The sequence below is a fragment of the Mangifera indica genome, chromosome 2 (genome assembly GCF_011075055.1).
Source record: "Mangifera indica cultivar Alphonso chromosome 2, CATAS_Mindica_2.1, whole genome shotgun sequence".
NCBI lineage: Eukaryota > Viridiplantae > Streptophyta > Magnoliopsida > Sapindales > Anacardiaceae > Mangifera > Mangifera indica.
This window is the reverse complement of record NC_058138.1, coordinates 22912947-22931673: the sequence shown is the minus strand read 5'-3', so window position 1 is coordinate 22931673 and position 18727 is coordinate 22912947. Positions and strand designations below refer to the sequence as shown.

Below are 18727 nucleotides of genomic sequence, written 5' to 3'. Positions count from 1 at the left end.
ATTTGACTACTATCCGAGAGACCCCTGTCAACATAACTTATGACCCAAGAACCCTGATCAATCAAAGTGGATTCTCAACCGGGCAAAAGTCAATTCGATTTCAAAATGATCAATTCAAATTTGAGTTGGTAAACAGTTAGATTGAACAAGAAAAGAACTATACGAAGAGAAGAATTATAATACTAACAATGACACATTCAGACTATCTAGTAATTATTATGATACTAATCATGAGCTTTGAGCTACATATCACATAGACCCCTGACAATTCGGTAATGATCCTCCCACTTGAGAATCGAGAAATAACTAGCCGAACGCAAATTATCAACATCACTTCTTTTTTGTTAAAAAGTCTTGAATAACCCTATCAATATTCAACTTATCAAATAACCCTTGTGGTTTATATATATAATATCCGAAGCCCTTTTTCTCCAAATTCAAGGAGGATTTATAGAAGCCCCCATAATTTGAACTGAAAAAGCATTGCTTGATGCATTTTCCAAACTTAAAAATGTAAATCCAGTTTAGTGAAAGGAAACTGAAATTAGGATCCTCAAACAGGTCATAGTATTTTTCACAACTCAAGCTATTAATGGCCTAAATGATCCCTGTAAATTAATAAACGAAGTCAAAACAAACTTCAGAAATAGCAAGAAACATTCAATCAGTTCCGTCAGAATCCTCATCAAAGATATGCAAGTATGGGACTATTACAGAAGTCTGCCCACTGGATCCCCTTTCTGGGGATTCAATAGTGACTCTGGGAGAGTTCCAGCCCAACCGTTGCATGTAGACTGCATCAAAGGCTTCAATATTCAACCCAGAAGCAAGAAAAAGTTCCATCTCATTCACAAATCGATCCGTTCTTGCCATTAGAAAAGGTCTTGCTGCATCAGAGACTAGAGCCTTGAACTCTTCTTGTTTTGCTTCAGGTTTTTCTACTCGTCGCATTTGCTCGTTTCTGAAACTCACAGAAAATCTAGGTAAGGTAAATTTCAGATTTCATCATATATAACCAAACAACTGAAAATAAAAACAGGGTTTCAATTGATAGAAATTTCAAATCAATTTCCATAAATTTAAGATACAACCAACACTGAATATTACCTCCTCAAAAATGAACCAACCACACCAACTATGTGATGCACAATAATTTCAACATCTTCCTCCTAAAAAAAAGAAAGCAAGACCCAGTCTTCAATAGTCAACAAAATGTAGAGGAATTTTAGTAGTGATATAACATGGTAACAAGTTTGCAAGAAGTAAAAGCATGGTCGGCTCCTATAAACAGCACAATTATAGACAATATTAATAATACAGTGGTCCTAAACTTGCCAATACCAAAAAGCTCCATTTCATAGTCCAAAAGAGACATAGAAGACTATAAATCAGTCTGTTTCGGTGAAAAACAAATTAAAGACAGAATTATGCCAATACTATTAGATGCAGCTCCAAATGCCAAAAGTTTATGGTCAACAACAGGAACTTTTCAATATGTTATCCAAATAATATAGTCAACTATTATTTTATCCTCACAAGAAAAAGGATCAAAATCATCTAGAAATCTTGCTATCCCAATGATGTGGGTTCATAGTCTGCAATCGACAAGAAAAGATCATCCGCTTATGTTAGCAATTCAGACAAGAAAAAGAGAGGAACATAGGGCTACTTCTAAAGGTAAATGAGATAAATATTACAAGCATCACCAACTCATGGGTTGATTTCCTGCCGAAAATGATCAAAAAGTATAATGATCGCTAAGCGAGATTAACTTCGAGAAAAGAAAATTTCTGACAACCAATGTAAAAGTGGGTCAACTTCCTCCATTGGAAATTATATTTGCAGATATAGGCACAATGATCACAAACAATGCTTTAGCACATAAAAATGATGGTTCAAGTAAAACCCATATAACCAATATTTGGCACTGCTATTAGGGAATCTCTTTTTAGTTTCAATGGATTTGCTCTAAGGCTAATAAGGAATTTAACTTTTAATTGGATGTCCAATTATGCTCTACGTAAAGAAGGACAAGAAATTGCCAGGAAAAATAGACTGATGAACATCAAACCTGCATCAGAGCTTGGACTTCCCTTCTCAACCAACCTTGCAGCCACTGATTTGACTGAAGATACTTATGAGACTTCCAGTACCGAGAAACATTGAATATGTCATTTAAGATACCTGATTGCACACATAATTGACTGAAAAACATATACGGGGTACCAGTGATTTGTCAGAAGATAAAAACGCAAACGCAAAACAACAGCAAGAAATTTAAAGTCAATGAATCAAATGAAACACTTCTTAAGACCTGATTCTGTGTAATAGCATTGAAGTCTATACTTATGGGCTTTTGAAAACAAAAACCTGCAATTAGCAAAAGTAAAAGAGTAAAAGAAAAAAGCATCTTGAACATGTAACAAAAATTTTGAAGAAAAGAGTTACCTATCCCCAGAGTTTTGACTAATATAATGCCTTAGAAAATGAGTTCCATCGTATCCATAGATGATTGAAAAGCTCTCAGTCTGCATCTTGGTAAAAGCACAGCATAATCAGTAACACTTTTCACATTTATGTTGTTATGGCTTCCCAGTCCACCTAACTAGAAAATCATATTATCAAACGTCATGAAGATGCTAAGCAACACCAACCTTGCATAAAGGACACTTTACCGAAGAAACTAAGCTCGAATGCTTCCTAGCAACCACTTTAGTCCACTGTACAATACAGTCATAACAAAACTTATCTGCACCATAGCAATGCAAATGCAAACCCTTCATGAATGATCAATACTGATATATTCCACTTTCTTCTCAATCCATATATTCTAACTTGTAACTAAATGCACATGAAGGCAGAAAATGTTTCAAAATCGAAACTTGAAATCATACTTCATAGATGTAATCCAAAAATAAAAATGCATATAAAAAGTAGAACAATGTCAATTGCGAGCAGAATTCCAGGTTCAGCAAACTAAAACATTAAATCTCTAACGTGAAATTCATTTAAGTTGCAATTAATTTCTCTTCAATTCTATAAAAAATCTTCACTTTACCAATAACTAAATTTAATGAGTCCATAAGTGATATCTTTCACTGGGTTTGACATAAAGGGCTTCTTAATTTAATGTTATAAAAACCCAACTCATGAAAATGTCAAAAACTAATCCTAGAAGAAACAAAAGGCATACCCAATTCTAATTTCTTTTCTTTTCCAGTAATTTTCTAGGCAACCAAACAAAGGGTTCGAGTGAACGTACGGTAGCATTTATCAAGATAGGAGTCTTGAACAATGGGTCCGAGACAGATGGGGCAGGGGTTCGGATCTTCTGAGGAGGTTGACGACTCGCTTTTAACATTGGTCTCCATAATTCTTCTCTAATTTCGTGAATAGCAGCTGCACTTGTATTTTATATATATATATATATATATATATATATATATATATATATATATATATATGAAAACAAAAGCGAGAGGTCATGTGGCGGGTTTTGAGACCCGTGACTGTAGTTAGCGGTTCTCCGTCAATATTTATGATATCACTTTTACATTATTTTTACTAAATACAATTTTGATTATGTCATTACGCTTATGCTTGTTACATAACAATGTTTTCAGATGAGACCAGAAAGTTCATATTTTTCCCATCATGACTGGAAAAAACTTTTTCGCTTAATATAAATTATATTTTTTACCCAAAATTAATTCAATTTAAAATAATAATGATGTAAAAGTAAAAAATAATTTCTTTATTCATGAAAATTAAAAAAAATAAACTCTATTAAATTTTAGAACAAAAATATTTAAATATGACAATGAGGTTCCCTAACTATCACTTATACTTATAATCACCGTTGTCGTTAATTCAACTACGGAGCCAAGGTTATTGAGAATGGCAAGGTAATGTAATAAAGACTGAAGAAAGATTGATTCAAGTTATTGAGAATGGCAAGGTAATGTAATAAAGACTGAAGAAAGATTGATTCAAGTCATTGAAGAAAATCGATGTTAATTTTTGATTTAAATAACTAGTGATTTTATTGATAAGAATTGACAAAATCGTTAAGAGAATAAGTTCAAATTAGAGATATAAGCACATGGAGTGTGTTTGGAAGTTGAATCATCATCTAGAGATGGATTCCAAAAGCGGTAATGAGGACTAGGGTTCGTTCAGTTCGAAGGAAAAAAGGTTATAGGTGAAAAGAAAAGAAAAGTACATATCTTTTAATTTGATTTTTACAAACAGTTTAAACATGTTGATTTCAATATAATCTTTTGACCGGATTGAAGTGTGTCCCGATCAAATAGATCTAGGTTTTAAAACAATGTTATAGAGAAGAGAAAGAGTTTGAAAATTCAACACTTACTATTATCCAATCAAAGCCATAGAACACATGTCCAGATTCACAAATCAATGAAGTAATAAAACTTAATCGGAGGATCCATTTGATACTGCTTCTTAAAGTGCAAATTACTGGTTGCATGGATTCTTTGCTTTTTCTTGATCATCCTGCACATTGCCTTACATGCTACGATATGTGTTAATGTGTTCTATGTATAAGACCTATCATGTTTTAATCTTAAGCCATCTTCTGTGATAAATCAGCTTACATTACAAATTCTTATGTTTTCAGGTTCCAACATTGGTGAATACAGAACTGAGAAATCAAATTTTATGATACTGCTGCTACCAGACCAGCACAATCCAATCTCTTTACCACATCTCAGATTCCTTGTGGTAATAATGTGCCTGAATGGCTCCAAAGAATAAGAAAATTCATTCATGCCCTTGTTTCCATGAAAAGAGAGATTATTTTTCTGTTCCTGCTTCCCATCAGGCAATGGCTCAAACCAGAAGGACTTCTTCTTTGTCAACTTTACTCTGTACGTTTCCTGAATGTCAGCATCAAAGATGTGTATCTCAATAGGAATCCACGACTCCAAAATCTTGCATGAACCTTCATCAAGTTTTCTCAAAATGTGATCTTCGAACTCCTGCGAAGGCGAAATCTTTAGGCTATCCCATCGAATATGATCTCTCGTAAGCTTCAGCCTGAATGGCCATGACTTGTTAGCTTGTCTCACGCTGCTGCTACAAAGGCTATCCCAACGAATATGATCTGTTGCAAGCTCCAGCCTGAATGGCCATGGCTTGTTAGCTTCTGTCATACTGCTGCATAACCCAGTTCCTTTTTCCAGCATATCTTCACTTCTCAAAGATTTTTGCATTATATAAAAATGGAGAAGTACACAAATTTATTAGAGTAGATCACAAAAATTGCATACCATTTATACAACCATGTCATTAATTTATATGCATTATTATTTATTCATCTAATCGTATTATTAATTTATATCTATTAATATATAGTACAAATTCATTATTAATTTATACTCACTATAATACATAGTTTATTATGAATATGAATATTATCTATTTTAAAAATATAATTAATTAATGTAAAATACACATATAAATTTAAAATCTCTCACATTTTATTAATATAAGTTATAAAATTAATATTATATATATCTATTTTTAGTATATAAATATTATATATTATTTTATTTTGAATTCAAAATTATATAATAATACATATAAATATGCACACATTTATGTATCCAAATGGATAAACATAATTTTATTAGAATCATAAACATAAGAAAAGTCAAACTCACCTCTTGGAGCTCTAGCATGGTAAGTAAAAAAAAATTAACTGAAAAGTTAAAATGACAAATTTACCCTTTTAAGTATGATAAAATTTGGACTGGTCCGGGTTCAATCCAAGCCCTTGTTTACCCAGCTCCAAAGAACCCAATCCAAATGATAATATGAAGATTTACTGGGACCATATAAATTTTCAATCTTCCGGGAAAATGTGTTTCAAGAATTCTTTTCAATGAAATTCTTATCGATACCTTCATAATCAATATAAAGTGGATATCTTCTTCCATCTTTGACATTACTATTTACATACAAAAGAGCAGAAACAGGGACTAATGGCTCTAAGATCTTAATTTCCAACTATTTTTCTCATATAAGAAACGTATATGTTCCCCTGAAATGGTGTTGGAAGTGGAGAGAATGCTGGCCCCTGAGCAAGTCCATTTAGTAATACTTTCAACATCTGCATTATTTTTATACAACCTCTATGACACCTGAAGAAAGACTTGTTTCAGAAGGTGTTACAAAGTGAACAAGTAAAAATTGAATGTTGTGAAACTTACAGATAATTATTGGAAATAGCCTGTTTTGTTTAGTAACTTGTTCCTTCGGCAGCCTGAATCTCTTCTTTGAGGGTGTCGTGAAGAGTCTCAACAAGGTTGAGTAAGAATCCGTCCGAACCATGTTTTGCCACCAAGGAAACTGACACAGGAAGATTGTCATACATCCCTAGTGGGATGTTCACCTGTAAATGAAACCAATTTTCGGAAAAGGCAAATTGGAAAAGTAGAAAATTAAAAGGTCTTATAGAAACCACATTGGAATATGAGTGAGAGAACCTGACAGAATCCTGATACTCCAGCAATGGCAAGCAAGCTGTAAGCCTTGGCTACATCAACTTCAAATGCAGCTGCATCCATTTGTAGTTTTGGTGGAGGACCTCGAACTGTAGGGTAAACAAAGACACTGCTATCCTGATGGAATATAATTCAGATGAGACACACCCCATTCTGTTCTTGCAGCAAGTTGTACATGCTTTGTTTACAACAGATCTTAAGTTAAAATTGAAATGGTCTTCACAAAGACAATGTATAGCCAATGATTATTATGCCAGTGGAATCATGTTGATCCATATCTGAACTTAAGAGAATTCAACTTGAAAGCATCTAACAGAACTGAGAAAAACTGTATTCTTCAGTTTATAATGGAATATTGTATGAGTGTCTTGTTGCTTTAGTAGACAGATTAGAGGCTTATATGAGTTTCTCAAGAAAAACTTGCACTTATGTTGCACTGAGAGACAGAAAAAGAGTACCGCAAGAAGAGCAGTAAGAGCAGCACGTAATTCCACCCTCATAGATTGACAAGCATCAGTGTTATCTGCTGATTTTCTCATCGCTTCCCATACCTGTTCATATATTCCTGGACCAAATTCAGGTTTCACTGTAGTTATCCAATCGCCATGGTTCTTCTTGATTTCATACCTATTCTTCCAATAGTAATAAAAGTCAGTCAAATATTAATCAAAAAGTTCTACAGGTAAAGTGAATTGATTAAGAATTCTACAAAATTAAATTGAAGCTGATCTGCACCTTTGTAGCAACCTCATGGCTCTTGAAAGAGCTGCTAAGGATGGTATCTCTTGATCATTATTTTCTTCCCTTATGAAATTCTTCAAACTTGGAACTTTGTCCTTGACATAGTCCCCCAAAATTACATTCTTAAAATATGACCTGCATCCCCAAATACATGACTAGTAAATTCAAAAGGTCTAATAGAAACTAGTAACAGATCTATATGGCAAATTCACCTACCCCCAAATAGTCTCTCCACTGCTTTAAGAAGAACTTGAATTGTCCGATCTCTTGGAATGCTTGAAAGCTGTACACAATCTTCAGCAACAATCACCTGACTAGGTTTGACAGGATGCGTACTGGATGACTCCAGCAGAACAAGGCCAACCTGCTTCAAGATTGTAGGATCCCTAGCAAACCATCCTAGATGAGAACTTGGTGTGAGAAGAATAAATCACCAAATTAAGGATCGATAAAAACTATCCATGCCATGCATAAAACAAAATTTGCAGAAGAACAGAAATCACAATATTACAGATAATAGCCAGTTGGTCTATTTGGTACCAAGTCCTTACCCACAGTATCGAAAAACTGTGACATAGGAGTTACTCCAGCAGTAGAAACAGCACCAATTGATGGCCGAAACCCATAAATTCCACAATATGATGCAGGTACTCTTACACTTCCTCCAGTGTCAGTTCCTGTAATCAAGACAAATTTTAACTGATATGGACAACAAGATAAGACATTTATGACCTATAATAAAGAAATACTGACCCAAGGAAAAATCTACAAGCTTTGCAGCTACTGCAACAGCTGATCCACTAGAAGATCCTCCAGGTATCCGATCAGGTGCACATGGATTTTTGGGTGTTCCATAATGTATATTTTCTCCATATAGGCTGCCATACCAGTTGAGGGAGTAGGAGTCTCAAATCATCCATGAATTATGAATTGACAAAAAATGACTTGTTTTCAATTATTGCAAAAGAGTAACACATAGAACTCTAACCTGCATGCCATTTCATCCATGACAGTTTTACCAATACATGTGGCACCTCCCCTCAAGACAGCCAAAACAGCTGGAGCCGTTGAGGTGGCTGCTGAATGAGTCCTTGCCCATTCAGGATGTCCAAATCCAGTTACATAACCCTCCACATCAAATCTACATTGTAAATAAAAAATTATAATAATAATAATAATAACAGCCAAGATCAATACATCAAAATTAATCAGTACATAAATTACAAAGCACGAACTTTGACAAGAACACAAATGAAGCTAAAAGGAGTGGAACCCATAAGCTGGAACGATCCTATGAATTTAAACCACAAAGATACTTCAAATACTCATGTTCCTAGTTATCATACTGATATGATGAGAAAATCAGAATCGAAAGTACGAAATACATGGAATTTAGAACAGAGAGGCACTTGCATGTCTTTGATTGCAAAAGTGAGGCCACTTAAAGGAAGTGGATGAGGTGAAGGGACCGGCTGGAGAATAAATTTTTCGACGAAAGCTCCATAATCCGGGTCTCTTGCCATTACTCCCACTGCCATTGTTCTCACGGTGAATTTGATATGGTTGGCTCAGCTTTATCCTTAATGTTATCAAAAACAAAGTAAGTTGTTGAAAAAGTAGATATCCAGCCAACTAAACACCTTTCAGCCTGTGCATAGACTGCAAGACACGTGTTTACTTTGTTGTCTGTTGCCATTGGATGGCGGCAGAAAATCTTTGCTTGCATGATTAATAATGACCGTTAATATCAGAGAGACCCCTGTTCATCTAACTGATGACCCAAGAACCCTTATCAGTCAGAGTGGATTCACGCGCGAGCTAGGGTCAATTCAAGTTCAAAATGATCCGTTTAAGTTTGAGTTGGTAAACAGTTACATTGAACAAGAAAAGAATTATAGGATAAGAAGAATTATAAAACTAACAATGACACATTCACCCTATCTAGTAATTATCATGATACCAACCATGAGCTCTGTACTAAATATCATGTAGACCCCTGACAATTCGGTAATGATTTCTCCCGCTTGAGAATATAGAAAAAACAGACGCCACCTTAGCTTAAAACAAATTATCCACATTACTTTTTCTTTTCTTTTGTAAAAAAATTCATAGTATAACCCTGTCAATATTCAACATATCAAAATAACACTTATGGTTTATATATATATATATATATAGTATCTAAAGCCCCCTTTTTGGCAAATTCAAGGAGGATATACAGACGCTCCCATAGTTTGAACTGAAGAAGTATGACTTGATGCATTTCCCAAACTTAAAAATGTAAATCCAGTTTAGAGAAAGGAAACTGAAATTAGGATCCTCAAACAGGTCATAGTATTTTTCACAACTCAAGCTACTGACGGCCTCAATGATCCCTGTCAATTCATAAATGAAGTCAAAACAAACTTCGGAAATAGCGAGAAACATTCGATCAGTTCCGTCAGAATCCACATCAAAGATATGCAAGTGTGGGACTATTACAGAAGTCTGCCCACTGGATTCCCTTTCTGGGGATTCAATAGTTACTCTGGGAGAGTTCCAGCCCAACCGTTGCATGTAAACTGCATCAAAGGCTTCAATATTCAACCCAGAAGCAAGAAAAAGTTCCATCTCATTCACAAATCGATCCATTCTTGCCATTAGAAAAGGTCTTGCTGCATCAGAGAGTAGAGCCTTGAACTCTTCTTGTTTTGCTTCAGGTTTTTCTACTCGTCGCATTTGCTCATTTCTGAAACTCACAGAAAATTTAGGTAAGGTAAATTTCAGATTTCATCATATATAACCAAACAACTGAAAATAAAAACAGGGTTTCAATTGATAGAAACTTCAAATCAATTTTCATAAATTAAAGATACAACCAACACTGAATATTACCTCCTCAGAAATGAACCAACCACACCAACAATGTGATGCACACCAACTATCCCATCGAATATGATCTCTCGTAAGCTTCAGCCTAAATGGCCATGGCTTGTTAGCTTCTGTCATACTGCTACATAACCCAGTTCCTTTTTCCAGCATATCTTCACTTCTCAAAGATTTTTGCATCATACAAAAACAATCAAACAAGACTTTTCTTTGTAATGGACAAGGAGTTCTGGATAATGTCATTGGCTTTTATATTATGTGCTTATGCAAAATCTGGTTCATTATGTGAAATCTCATCAACATTTCCTTTATTGGATATTTCCTTAACTTTTTTTGCCTCCTATGCAGATTGATTGTTCTGCGATTACCATAAGTTAACGTACAGTTTGTGGTAATTAAACACTGACATTTGTTATTATCTACATAACAAAAAATTTATGGCTAGATCATAGCTGTTACATATATGAATATGAATTTTTGGTGCTCGTCTTGGATCTGGCCTGTCAGGAGACTTGTTGAGGTAAAACTTTAATGATTGATGGATCCAGATGTTTCTATGTTGGTCTTGCTTGCCGGAATCACTCAAATGTTAAGAATAGGAGGAATTCTAGAGAAAGAAAGAAAGAAAGAACTAATTCCAAAACACAAACGACGTTGTTTAGGGACCATGTTGATTCAAATTCGCAATATTTTATAGCTCTTATAATTTATTGAGGTGTTGAAGGTCAGGCCATTTGCACAGATTGCATGATGCCAGTTTCCACAGTTTTTGATTTGCAAAAGTAATTCTCAGGAAAAACAAATTGAGCATCTTCATCTCATTGTTCATATTGGATCTCCATTCTGAAAATTCAACATGATATGATTGACACAAATGACTATAGTTCTGAAGGTAAACAAGGAATTGATTTTCTTGTAATTAACGGCGTCTCTTTGCTTGATTCTGAAGCTGCATTTTACACATTTGCAATTGATTGAGCTTCGTTTTCATTGCCTCCACCTCTTTTTTCATCATTCTAATCTCCTGGGATGCTAAAGAACATCCCCTCTCTAGACCTTTACTCACTCTGATAATAGCCTGAGTTTTTGTTCGCCTGTAATTTGATCCTGCAGCTGTCATGGACCTGGCCATACTCACTTGTTCAAGAAGGATAAATTGCGTCCTCATTTTCAATGGAAACCGGTCATTTTTCATCATGTGTTGTCGCGCTTCTTGTGATAGTTTATGATATTCCATAGCTCTGCATAAACTTGTTCTTTCTTCCTCCGTTAGGCTAGGATGTGCGCAAGAACAACAATTAACATAAAAGCTAGAACTGGACTATAAGTACAAGAACAGATTGCAAATAACTTGCATACCTTCAGATATATGTCCATAGCTCGGTAGAGGTTATCATCACAATGTCTAGCACTTTTCGGCAATACTGCTGCAACCAACTGGAAATTTTTAGCTGTGAGATTGGTGTCCTTGGCTATTAGAGTAAGATAGCCATCTATTAATCTTCCCACAACAAATATTCTTGGAGCTGAATTTCTTAACCCAAAAGAAACATAATAGTCCACCACCCTGCTAACAATGTTTACATCATATATAGTTTAATTTTCTCTATGATTTTTAACCAAGAGATCTGGGACACAGCATTGCTCCAACATAGAAGCTATTCTTCTTTCAAGTTTATCCAATAATTCACTATTAATTTTCATCATCAATCCGAACTTTAGAAGGTGAAGAAGAAAGTTGCAGGAAACTGAATTTTCTTCCTCAGGTAGTACTCTAATCAAGCTTTCTGTGGTTACTCTGCGCAGCCTGTGAGTAAAGCTCTTCGGGGTCATATTGCAAAGCCCAATAGTGATCTGTGAAAGCCATTTCGCTGTCCATTTAGCTATACATAATCCTACAAGCTCTGATCTCATTCCCTGTCTTTTAATGGATTCAATTACTTCAATGAAATGATCTATCCGAAGGGACGAAACGTCTTCAAACCACCAGTTGTCAACTAGGCCTTCTTGTTTCGTGCCATTCATATTATTGACTAGACATTCCAAGCTCTGTGTATCATCATCATCATCATCAAATGCAAATGCAAGTGCTTTGGGGTTGATGCAAACCTTCCAAGCAATGGCTTCAGAGCAACGTTTCAAGATCTGCAAATCTTTCGCCCAAGATGGCACAGATTCACAGCCTTTCAGTATCTGAAATGTGTCTTTCCAAGATGAAAATATCACAAAACTTAAGAAAGCTACTGTTTTGGAAATGAGATTTCCTTGGTCAAGGTCATCACTCATTTCCAAGAAACGTGCAGCACAATAGAGTGCGGCTACATTGAGTGCTGTTACATCAACCTTCCATCCATAACAGAATTTTACTACTAATTCGAAAGTTTCACTTCCTCCTGGAAGATTGTCTAGATAGATCTTGCAGCTGTTTTCCTTCTCTCCATTGCATCTTCTCTGGAACACAAGTTTGTTTAAGTATTCACTTTTCGACACCATAGCAAGCTGGACGGCCAACCAAAATGTTCAAAATCATTTATCAGTTTCATCAACACCTAGTAATGTAATTGATCAACATACCTTATGTAAGTGAAAGCTGGATTCCCTAACTTGTACAATCAAATCACTTGCAGTTTTCGTCCGTACAATCCTGTAGAAAATTAACAATTGTCGGAAATATATATTGAGTTTACAAGTGTGTAGATTGAAACCCATATTACATAAAACCAATTGGCTTATGTTAAGGTCCAATCTACAATACTTATATACCACTCATTTTATTTAAGTTTATTAGATGTGGGACTCTTCTTTATTTGAGTCTCAACACCCCCGCTTAAGTGCAAGCACCTAGGCTGTTAGACCTGCCTTTCGGCTCAGCCGGTTTGTGGCTGGGTGCATTGTCACTTGTATCCAGGAACACTTAGGCTGTTAAACCCGCCGTTTGGCTTATGCTCTGATACCATGTCGGAAATATATATTGAGTTTACAAGTGTGTAGATTGAAACTCATATTACATAAAACCAATTGGCTTATGTTAAGGTCCAATCTACAATACTTATATACCACTCATTTTATTTAAGTTTATTAGATGTGGGACTCTTCTTTATTTGAGTCTCAACAACAATCAGTACTCATTGTCACAGAAGGAACTTGTTAAATTTCCTATAAATATAGATATATAGAGAGCCCTTACCAATTTTTGTTTCTTCTTTCCAGGGCTTCAGCAACCATAATCACATTGGCCGGAAATATAACACACCGATTAGGCTTCCCACCAGGTACTGAAAAACGAGCAGGATTTTCTCTGTCAACACTCTTCCTTCCCATGGAAGTCTTCTCATGTCCTGGAACTGAAAGCCTGTTCTTCATTCTTCCTGTAAAACTTTACTGATACTCACTGAAATGAGCAGGATTTTATGCTTAATATTTGGTCCTGGATCATCTAATGGACATAAACAGTGCAATGTGGCAGATCCTGAATGCTTGATGAAGAGTAGTTTTGCCATAAAGAGGGTTTGTTGCATGTTTCAATCATATGCTGTAATTAAGAAAAGGCATGGACAGATTGGAGCCTGGAATGTTGCTACATTCTCATCCACTTACTTTGAGCATTGAACTGCCTTTCAACATCACTGTCTCCTGGAAATTCCGGAATTGCAATTAATGCATTTTTGAGCAAATTAAATCAAGCCACCAAAATTATATAATATTGTCTTGTCCATATTTCTATGACAAATTCATCTGGGAGCTAGCCTCATTTTAGAATTCATGTAATTAGTGCATTTATGAAATTGTGAGTTGTTCAACATAAGTTACTGGGAGTTCTTTCTTAAGTTGAATCACATTAGAGTTTGTCCAAGTTAAAAAAAAAATATTCATGATCAAAGGATTGTTTTAATTAGGATTACACTTTCATTTTTTTTTTTTCCATGTATAGATATGTCATGTGATTTGTCTCAAGTTTAATGAGCTCAGGAGTTGCTGGCTTGCGCTGGAGATAAAAATAATTGACTCGAGTTTGGCTAAAAAACTTATAGACTTCCGGGGCTTTGGGATTAAACTTGTCTCCTCTCTCATTCAACAGCCAATTGCGCAACTACATTCAAAGCAAATTCTCCTATGGCGTTGTTCCATTGGATCAAGATTTACCATTTGATGTTAGTGCGCTTGCCCTCGAATTCGGAGACCATGTAATTGCTCTTCCTTCGACACCAATTCCCAAGTCAGGGAACTACATGTAATTGCTCTTCCTTCGAATTCGGAGATTTCCCATTTGATGTTCGTGCGCTTGCCCTCGAAAACACACACTTTTTTTACAGAGTTTTCTTTCTTCCAGCCACTGTTCAGAGAAGAAGAAGATGTCCAGAAGATTGATAACAAAGAAAAGAAGGTAATCTAACGCATAGGAAATTGTTTTTTGTTATTTATTTTCAAAATCCTTTGAAAATCCTTTTATGATACACTTTTAGAATCCTTATATGTATAGGAAACTGTTTCGGTTAAAGGAACGCATTATCTTTTTATTTAAAATTATCGAAACAGCCCTGAAACGTTTTGTACCAGTTTCGGGCCGTTTTGGAAATCAAAACGTTTCGGATTCATGGAAACGCACGTTTCCGTGCTTCTTAGACTACATCTACACCCGTGCATGTGATCAGTGCCTATGAATATTTCCTAGACTTACGAGATATATGGGTTGCAGGCTCTCATTTATTTGCAAAATATGGAACCTTTGACCCTGCACCTGGTGCAGGTTTCATCGTAGAGTCGACCTGTCCAATAACGCTGCTCACCAGAAACGCTGCAAAAACAGGAGCCAACGTGCATGAGATGGTGATCGCTAAACTGGGGGACCATTAGGGCTTGAGCGTCTTGAGCTATTAAGACCCGCTGACAATCCTACAAAGTATGAACTTTGCTGTAAGAACAAACCGGGTTTTACAAATTTTCTGTCGATGACTTACAAATTCCCTGGAGCAGACAACGAGTTGGAGGCCAAATGTATGAATATTAACTACAGAGAAGGGTTTTTCTGTGTTGCCTTGCTTGGAAATGAAGGGCCGCAATCTGTTATAGGATTATATCACATGCGCATCATTCAACACGCCATTGAAGCCAACCATGGAACAATCCAATTTTACAAGGATGCACAATGTCAGGTTTTATATATTCGGAATAAAATGACCCTTTTAGTATGGTACCACGTTAGTTTATGTTTATACAAGGGTGAAATTGGTTTTAACCCCTTGACTCAAAACAATATAAATAACTTATTTTATTTTTCTTACCCACAACATAGGTAAGAAAAATAATATAAATGATAATACTGATTTGATTCAAATTAAATTTGAATTTAACTATTTTAAAATTTATCAAATTTAAGTATAAATTTTAATTCAATTTTATAAATCAAACCAAAAAAAAAATTCTTTGATAATAAAAGTAATAATATGCACAACACAAAATAATCTAAAATAAACTTAAAAATTAATTTTTTTATTATTAAAACAATAAAATTAAAGAAAAAAAACTACATTGTTTTAGTTAGGGCTCAAATTCAATAAATAATGGGGACTTGTAACGGTTACTGCTTCTTCAAGTATTTGTTCATTCTTTAGTTTTTCAGAACCTAACGGAATGGCTAAATCTCTTGATTTCAAATCTCAATTTGTCCTCTCAAAACACTTTTTTGTCTTGAACCCAGTTGTTGAAACCCACATTTTTTTTCCAAAATCGAACTCTGCAATAAGATTTCCATCTTTTCACTCTTCAGTTGCATTTTCTCGTCAAAATCATTTGCTGAAACCAATTACATTTGCGAAAAGGAATAAACGGCGATCCAGATTTCAAAGATCGGGAAAAATTATGCTTCAGTTGATCTCAATTTTGGTGTCAAATCTCAACATTATACCACAACCTTTGGATATTGTGATTGAAGAATTTAGTGGTGGAGATGGTGGGGGACTAGGGCTTTTGAAGGGTTTGGGAGGAGGAGGGTTCGGTTGGGGGAGGAAAAGAAAAACAGGAAATTTAGGGTTTTTAGTGATTTTAGGACTTTGGGGTTTTTTGTTTCTGTTTTATGGAGGAGAACTAAAGACGGATGTGTTCTGTGGAGCTCTGGGTTTTGGCGCGTTTGGGTTTGCTTTGATCAGGGAGTTTAAGAGAAATGCCAAAGCTTTGATTTTTGGGTTGTGTTCTATTGGTGTTTTGATGGGTTTGGGATTGAGGAGAGAGCTGGCTATGAAATGGTTTGATGAATTTAGGAGTTCTCCAATGATTAGCACTCTTGCAAAAGGTAAAAGTAAACGTAGAAGAACGTTATCCAGGGGTGGAAGATGATTGCATGTTGAAGAACAATGGAGGAGCAAGTTACAACAAAAGTTTTTTTTTTTTTTTTCATTATTTTGTTCGATTTGTAAGAGTTCTATCAAAGAAGAGAGAAAGAAGTTATCAATCTAGTTTGTTTTTTTCATTATTTTGCTCATTTCATTTGTCAAAGAATTTTAATGCAATTTTCAAAGGATTGTTGAATTTTTTGAGACATTGATACATGATGTGAATATGAGCTAATGCCATATCTTGAAAATGTCTATGCAGTTTGAATTTGGATACAATTTTCTGTTCCTGCATAAGTTCTTGCAGCTCTCCATTATTTTTATGTGAAAGGTAAAATGCCAAAACTACAAAGGACCTTTGAGTAATTCACACAACCCAAAGACCAAAGTCACTGATGTATAGAGCTATTCGCTATTTTACTGTCCATCTCTCTGCACTTGAGGCCTAAATATGAAGCACATGAAGAAACACTACGACACCATTTTGTCACTCTTAGAAACATGCAGAACCATGAGAGAATTGAAACAATTACATAGTCTGATGATCACTACATCAGTTATCAAAGATATAATCCCCTTGAGCAAACTCATTGAATTTTGTACAACTTGTGAATTTGGCAATCTCAACTATGCAAAATCGGTTTTTTGCCAAATTCGTCAACCCAGTGTCTATATTTGGAACTCTATGATCAAAGGGTACTCTAACAGTGATACCCCACATGAGGCATTGTTTCTGTACAGGGAAATGCTACAAAGGGGTCACTCAGCGGATCATTTTACATATCCTTTTGTGCTTAAAGCTTGTTCAATTGTTTATGATATTGAGCATGGGAAGTGTATTCATAATCACGTTTTGAAAACTGGATTTGAGGTGAATGTCTATGTGTCTACTTGCTTGCTTAATATGTATGTATCTTGTCAAGATATGAAATCAGGATTACAAGTGTTTGATAAAATTCCCAAGTGGAATGTCGTAGCTTGGACCAGTCTGATAGCTGGGTATGTTAATAATGATTGTGTTTGTGAGGCTATCAGAGTGTTCAAGGATATGGAGAATTTGAATGTGGTGCCTAATGAGATAACTATTACTCATGTTCTTGTTGCGTGCAGTAGGAGTAGAGATTTATCTACTGGTAAATGGGCTCATAATCGTGTTTGTGAACTTGGTTATGATCCCTTTGAGTCAAGGCCTAACCATAATGTGATTCTTGCAACTGCTATTGTTGACATGTATGCTAAATGTGGCAGCTTAAAAGTTGCCAGGGATTTGTTCAACAAGATGCCTAAGAGAAACTTGGTTGCTTGGAATTCAATGATAGCTGGTTATAATCAATGTGGGCAAGCTGAAGAAGCATTTGGTCTTTTCTATGATATGCGTTTTATTGGGTTTGATCCAGATAAAGCTACCTTCCTGAGTGTGATAGGTGCCTCTGCTAAGTTGGGTGCTTTGGCCTTGGGACAAAGTCTTCATGCTTATGTATCAAAACTGGGCATTGACAGAGATGTTGCTATAGAACAGCTTTAGTGGACATGTATGCCAAACTTGGAGATGCAGATACTGCTAGGCGCATTTTTTGTGATATGCAGACCAAAGATGCCATGGCATGGACTAGCATGATTATAGGCTTAGCTATGCATGGACATGGGAAAGAGGCACTGAGCATTTTCAAGAGAATGAAAGAGGACCCTAATGTGACTCCCGACCAAATTGCATACATTGGAGTTTTATGTGCCTGCAGTCATGCTGGACTGATTGAAGAGGGTAAAAGACACTTTGCTGAAATGAGAGAGGTTTATGGCATATTGCCTTCAATAGAACACTATGGTTGCATGGTTGATCTTTTAAGCCGAGCCGGTCGATTCAAGGAAGCAGAGAGATTAGTAGAGCAAATGCCAGTCAAACCAAATGCTGCAGTATGGGGAGCTCTCTTGAATGGATGTGAAATATATGAAAATGTAAAATTGGCAAAACTGGTAAGAAGTCGCATAGGAGAGTTGGAACCTCTTGGTAGTGGAGTTCACGTGCTTCTTTCTAATATATATGCTAGGGCTGGTAGATGGCAAGATGTCAAAAGGGCCAGAGAGTTCATGAAGAACAGAAACATTGTAAAAACCCGTGGCTACAGTGCAGTTGAAATGCAATTATTGACCAGAGTATTTTGATGCTTACAGTCTTTGGTGATTTTATTTGACAGTCATTCAACCCTTCAATGTTTCAAGATACATCAAAAATGTTTTTATAAGCCACCTTTACAAGCCACA

The 18727-nt window shown here is 35.6% G+C and overlaps 6 protein-coding genes and 1 pseudogene across 9 annotated transcripts; 2 read left to right on the top strand and 5 right to left on the bottom strand.

Moving 5' to 3' along the window:
- Positions 1 to 523: 523 nt before the first annotated feature.
- On the bottom strand, positions 524 to 3405 carry LOC123197523 (uncharacterized RING finger protein C16G5.03). 3 transcript variants are annotated; one of them, XM_044611844.1, is made up of 7 exons: positions 3263 to 3405; positions 2655 to 2749; positions 2449 to 2534; positions 2315 to 2370; positions 2072 to 2184; positions 1108 to 1169; positions 524 to 961 (listed from the first exon to the last, which is right to left on the bottom strand). In XM_044611844.1, exons 1-7 carry the CDS (start codon positions 3369 to 3371, stop codon positions 661 to 663), a joined length of 822 nt encoding a protein of 273 aa, XP_044467779.1. In that variant the 5' UTR covers positions 3372 to 3405; the 3' UTR covers positions 524 to 660. The 3 variants fall into 3 exon arrangements, with proteins under 3 accessions (XP_044467779.1, XP_044467785.1, XP_044467791.1); XM_044611850.1 differs by having other exon boundaries at positions 2449 to 2528; XM_044611856.1 differs by having other exon boundaries at positions 2655 to 2720.
- Positions 3406 to 4577: 1172 nt separating this feature from the next.
- Positions 4578 to 5876, bottom strand: LOC123197545. Of its 2 annotated transcripts, none has more exons than XM_044611864.1 (2): positions 5749 to 5876; positions 4578 to 5209 (listed from the first exon to the last, which is right to left on the bottom strand). In XM_044611864.1, the coding sequence occupies exon 2, from the start codon at positions 5205 to 5207 to the stop codon at positions 4608 to 4610; it is 600 nt and encodes a 199-aa protein (XP_044467799.1). In that variant the 5' UTR covers positions 5208 to 5209; positions 5749 to 5876; the 3' UTR covers positions 4578 to 4607. The 2 variants fall into 2 exon arrangements, with proteins under 2 accessions (XP_044467799.1, XP_044467805.1); XM_044611870.1 differs by having other exon boundaries at positions 4578 to 5214; positions 5749 to 5860.
- A 20-nt stretch (positions 5877 to 5896) lies between these two features.
- Positions 5897 to 8869, bottom strand: LOC123197560 (amidase 1-like). The gene is made up of 10 exons (XM_044611880.1): positions 8682 to 8869; positions 8257 to 8409; positions 8022 to 8146; positions 7820 to 7945; positions 7478 to 7667; positions 7263 to 7397; positions 6986 to 7154; positions 6510 to 6644; positions 6234 to 6415; positions 5897 to 6164 (listed from the first exon to the last, which is right to left on the bottom strand). Exons 1-9 carry the CDS (start codon positions 8804 to 8806, stop codon positions 6263 to 6265), a joined length of 1311 nt encoding a protein of 436 aa, XP_044467815.1. The 5' UTR covers positions 8807 to 8869; the 3' UTR covers positions 5897 to 6164; positions 6234 to 6262.
- Positions 8870 to 9449: 580 nt separating this feature from the next.
- On the bottom strand, positions 9450 to 10036 carry LOC123208718. The gene has a single exon (XM_044626236.1). It carries the CDS (start codon positions 9984 to 9986, stop codon positions 9450 to 9452), a length of 537 nt encoding a protein of 178 aa, XP_044482171.1. The 5' UTR covers positions 9987 to 10036.
- Positions 10037 to 10922: 886 nt separating this feature from the next.
- LOC123209663 lies at positions 10923 to 13561 on the bottom strand (annotated as a pseudogene).
- Positions 13562 to 15700: 2139 nt separating this feature from the next.
- On the top strand, positions 15701 to 16671 carry LOC123208822. Its single transcript, XM_044626389.1, has one exon. It carries the CDS (start codon positions 15768 to 15770, stop codon positions 16467 to 16469), a length of 702 nt encoding a protein of 233 aa, XP_044482324.1. The 5' UTR covers positions 15701 to 15767; the 3' UTR covers positions 16470 to 16671.
- Positions 16672 to 16753: 82 nt separating this feature from the next.
- LOC123208821 (putative pentatricopeptide repeat-containing protein At3g05240) lies at positions 16754 to 18663 on the top strand. Its single transcript, XM_044626388.1, is given in 2 exon segments — positions 16754 to 17976; positions 17979 to 18663. Coding segments are annotated over 2 exon segments (1710 nt in total). The 5' UTR covers positions 16754 to 16916; the 3' UTR covers positions 18629 to 18663.
- The last annotated feature ends 64 nt before the right edge of the window (positions 18664 to 18727 follow it).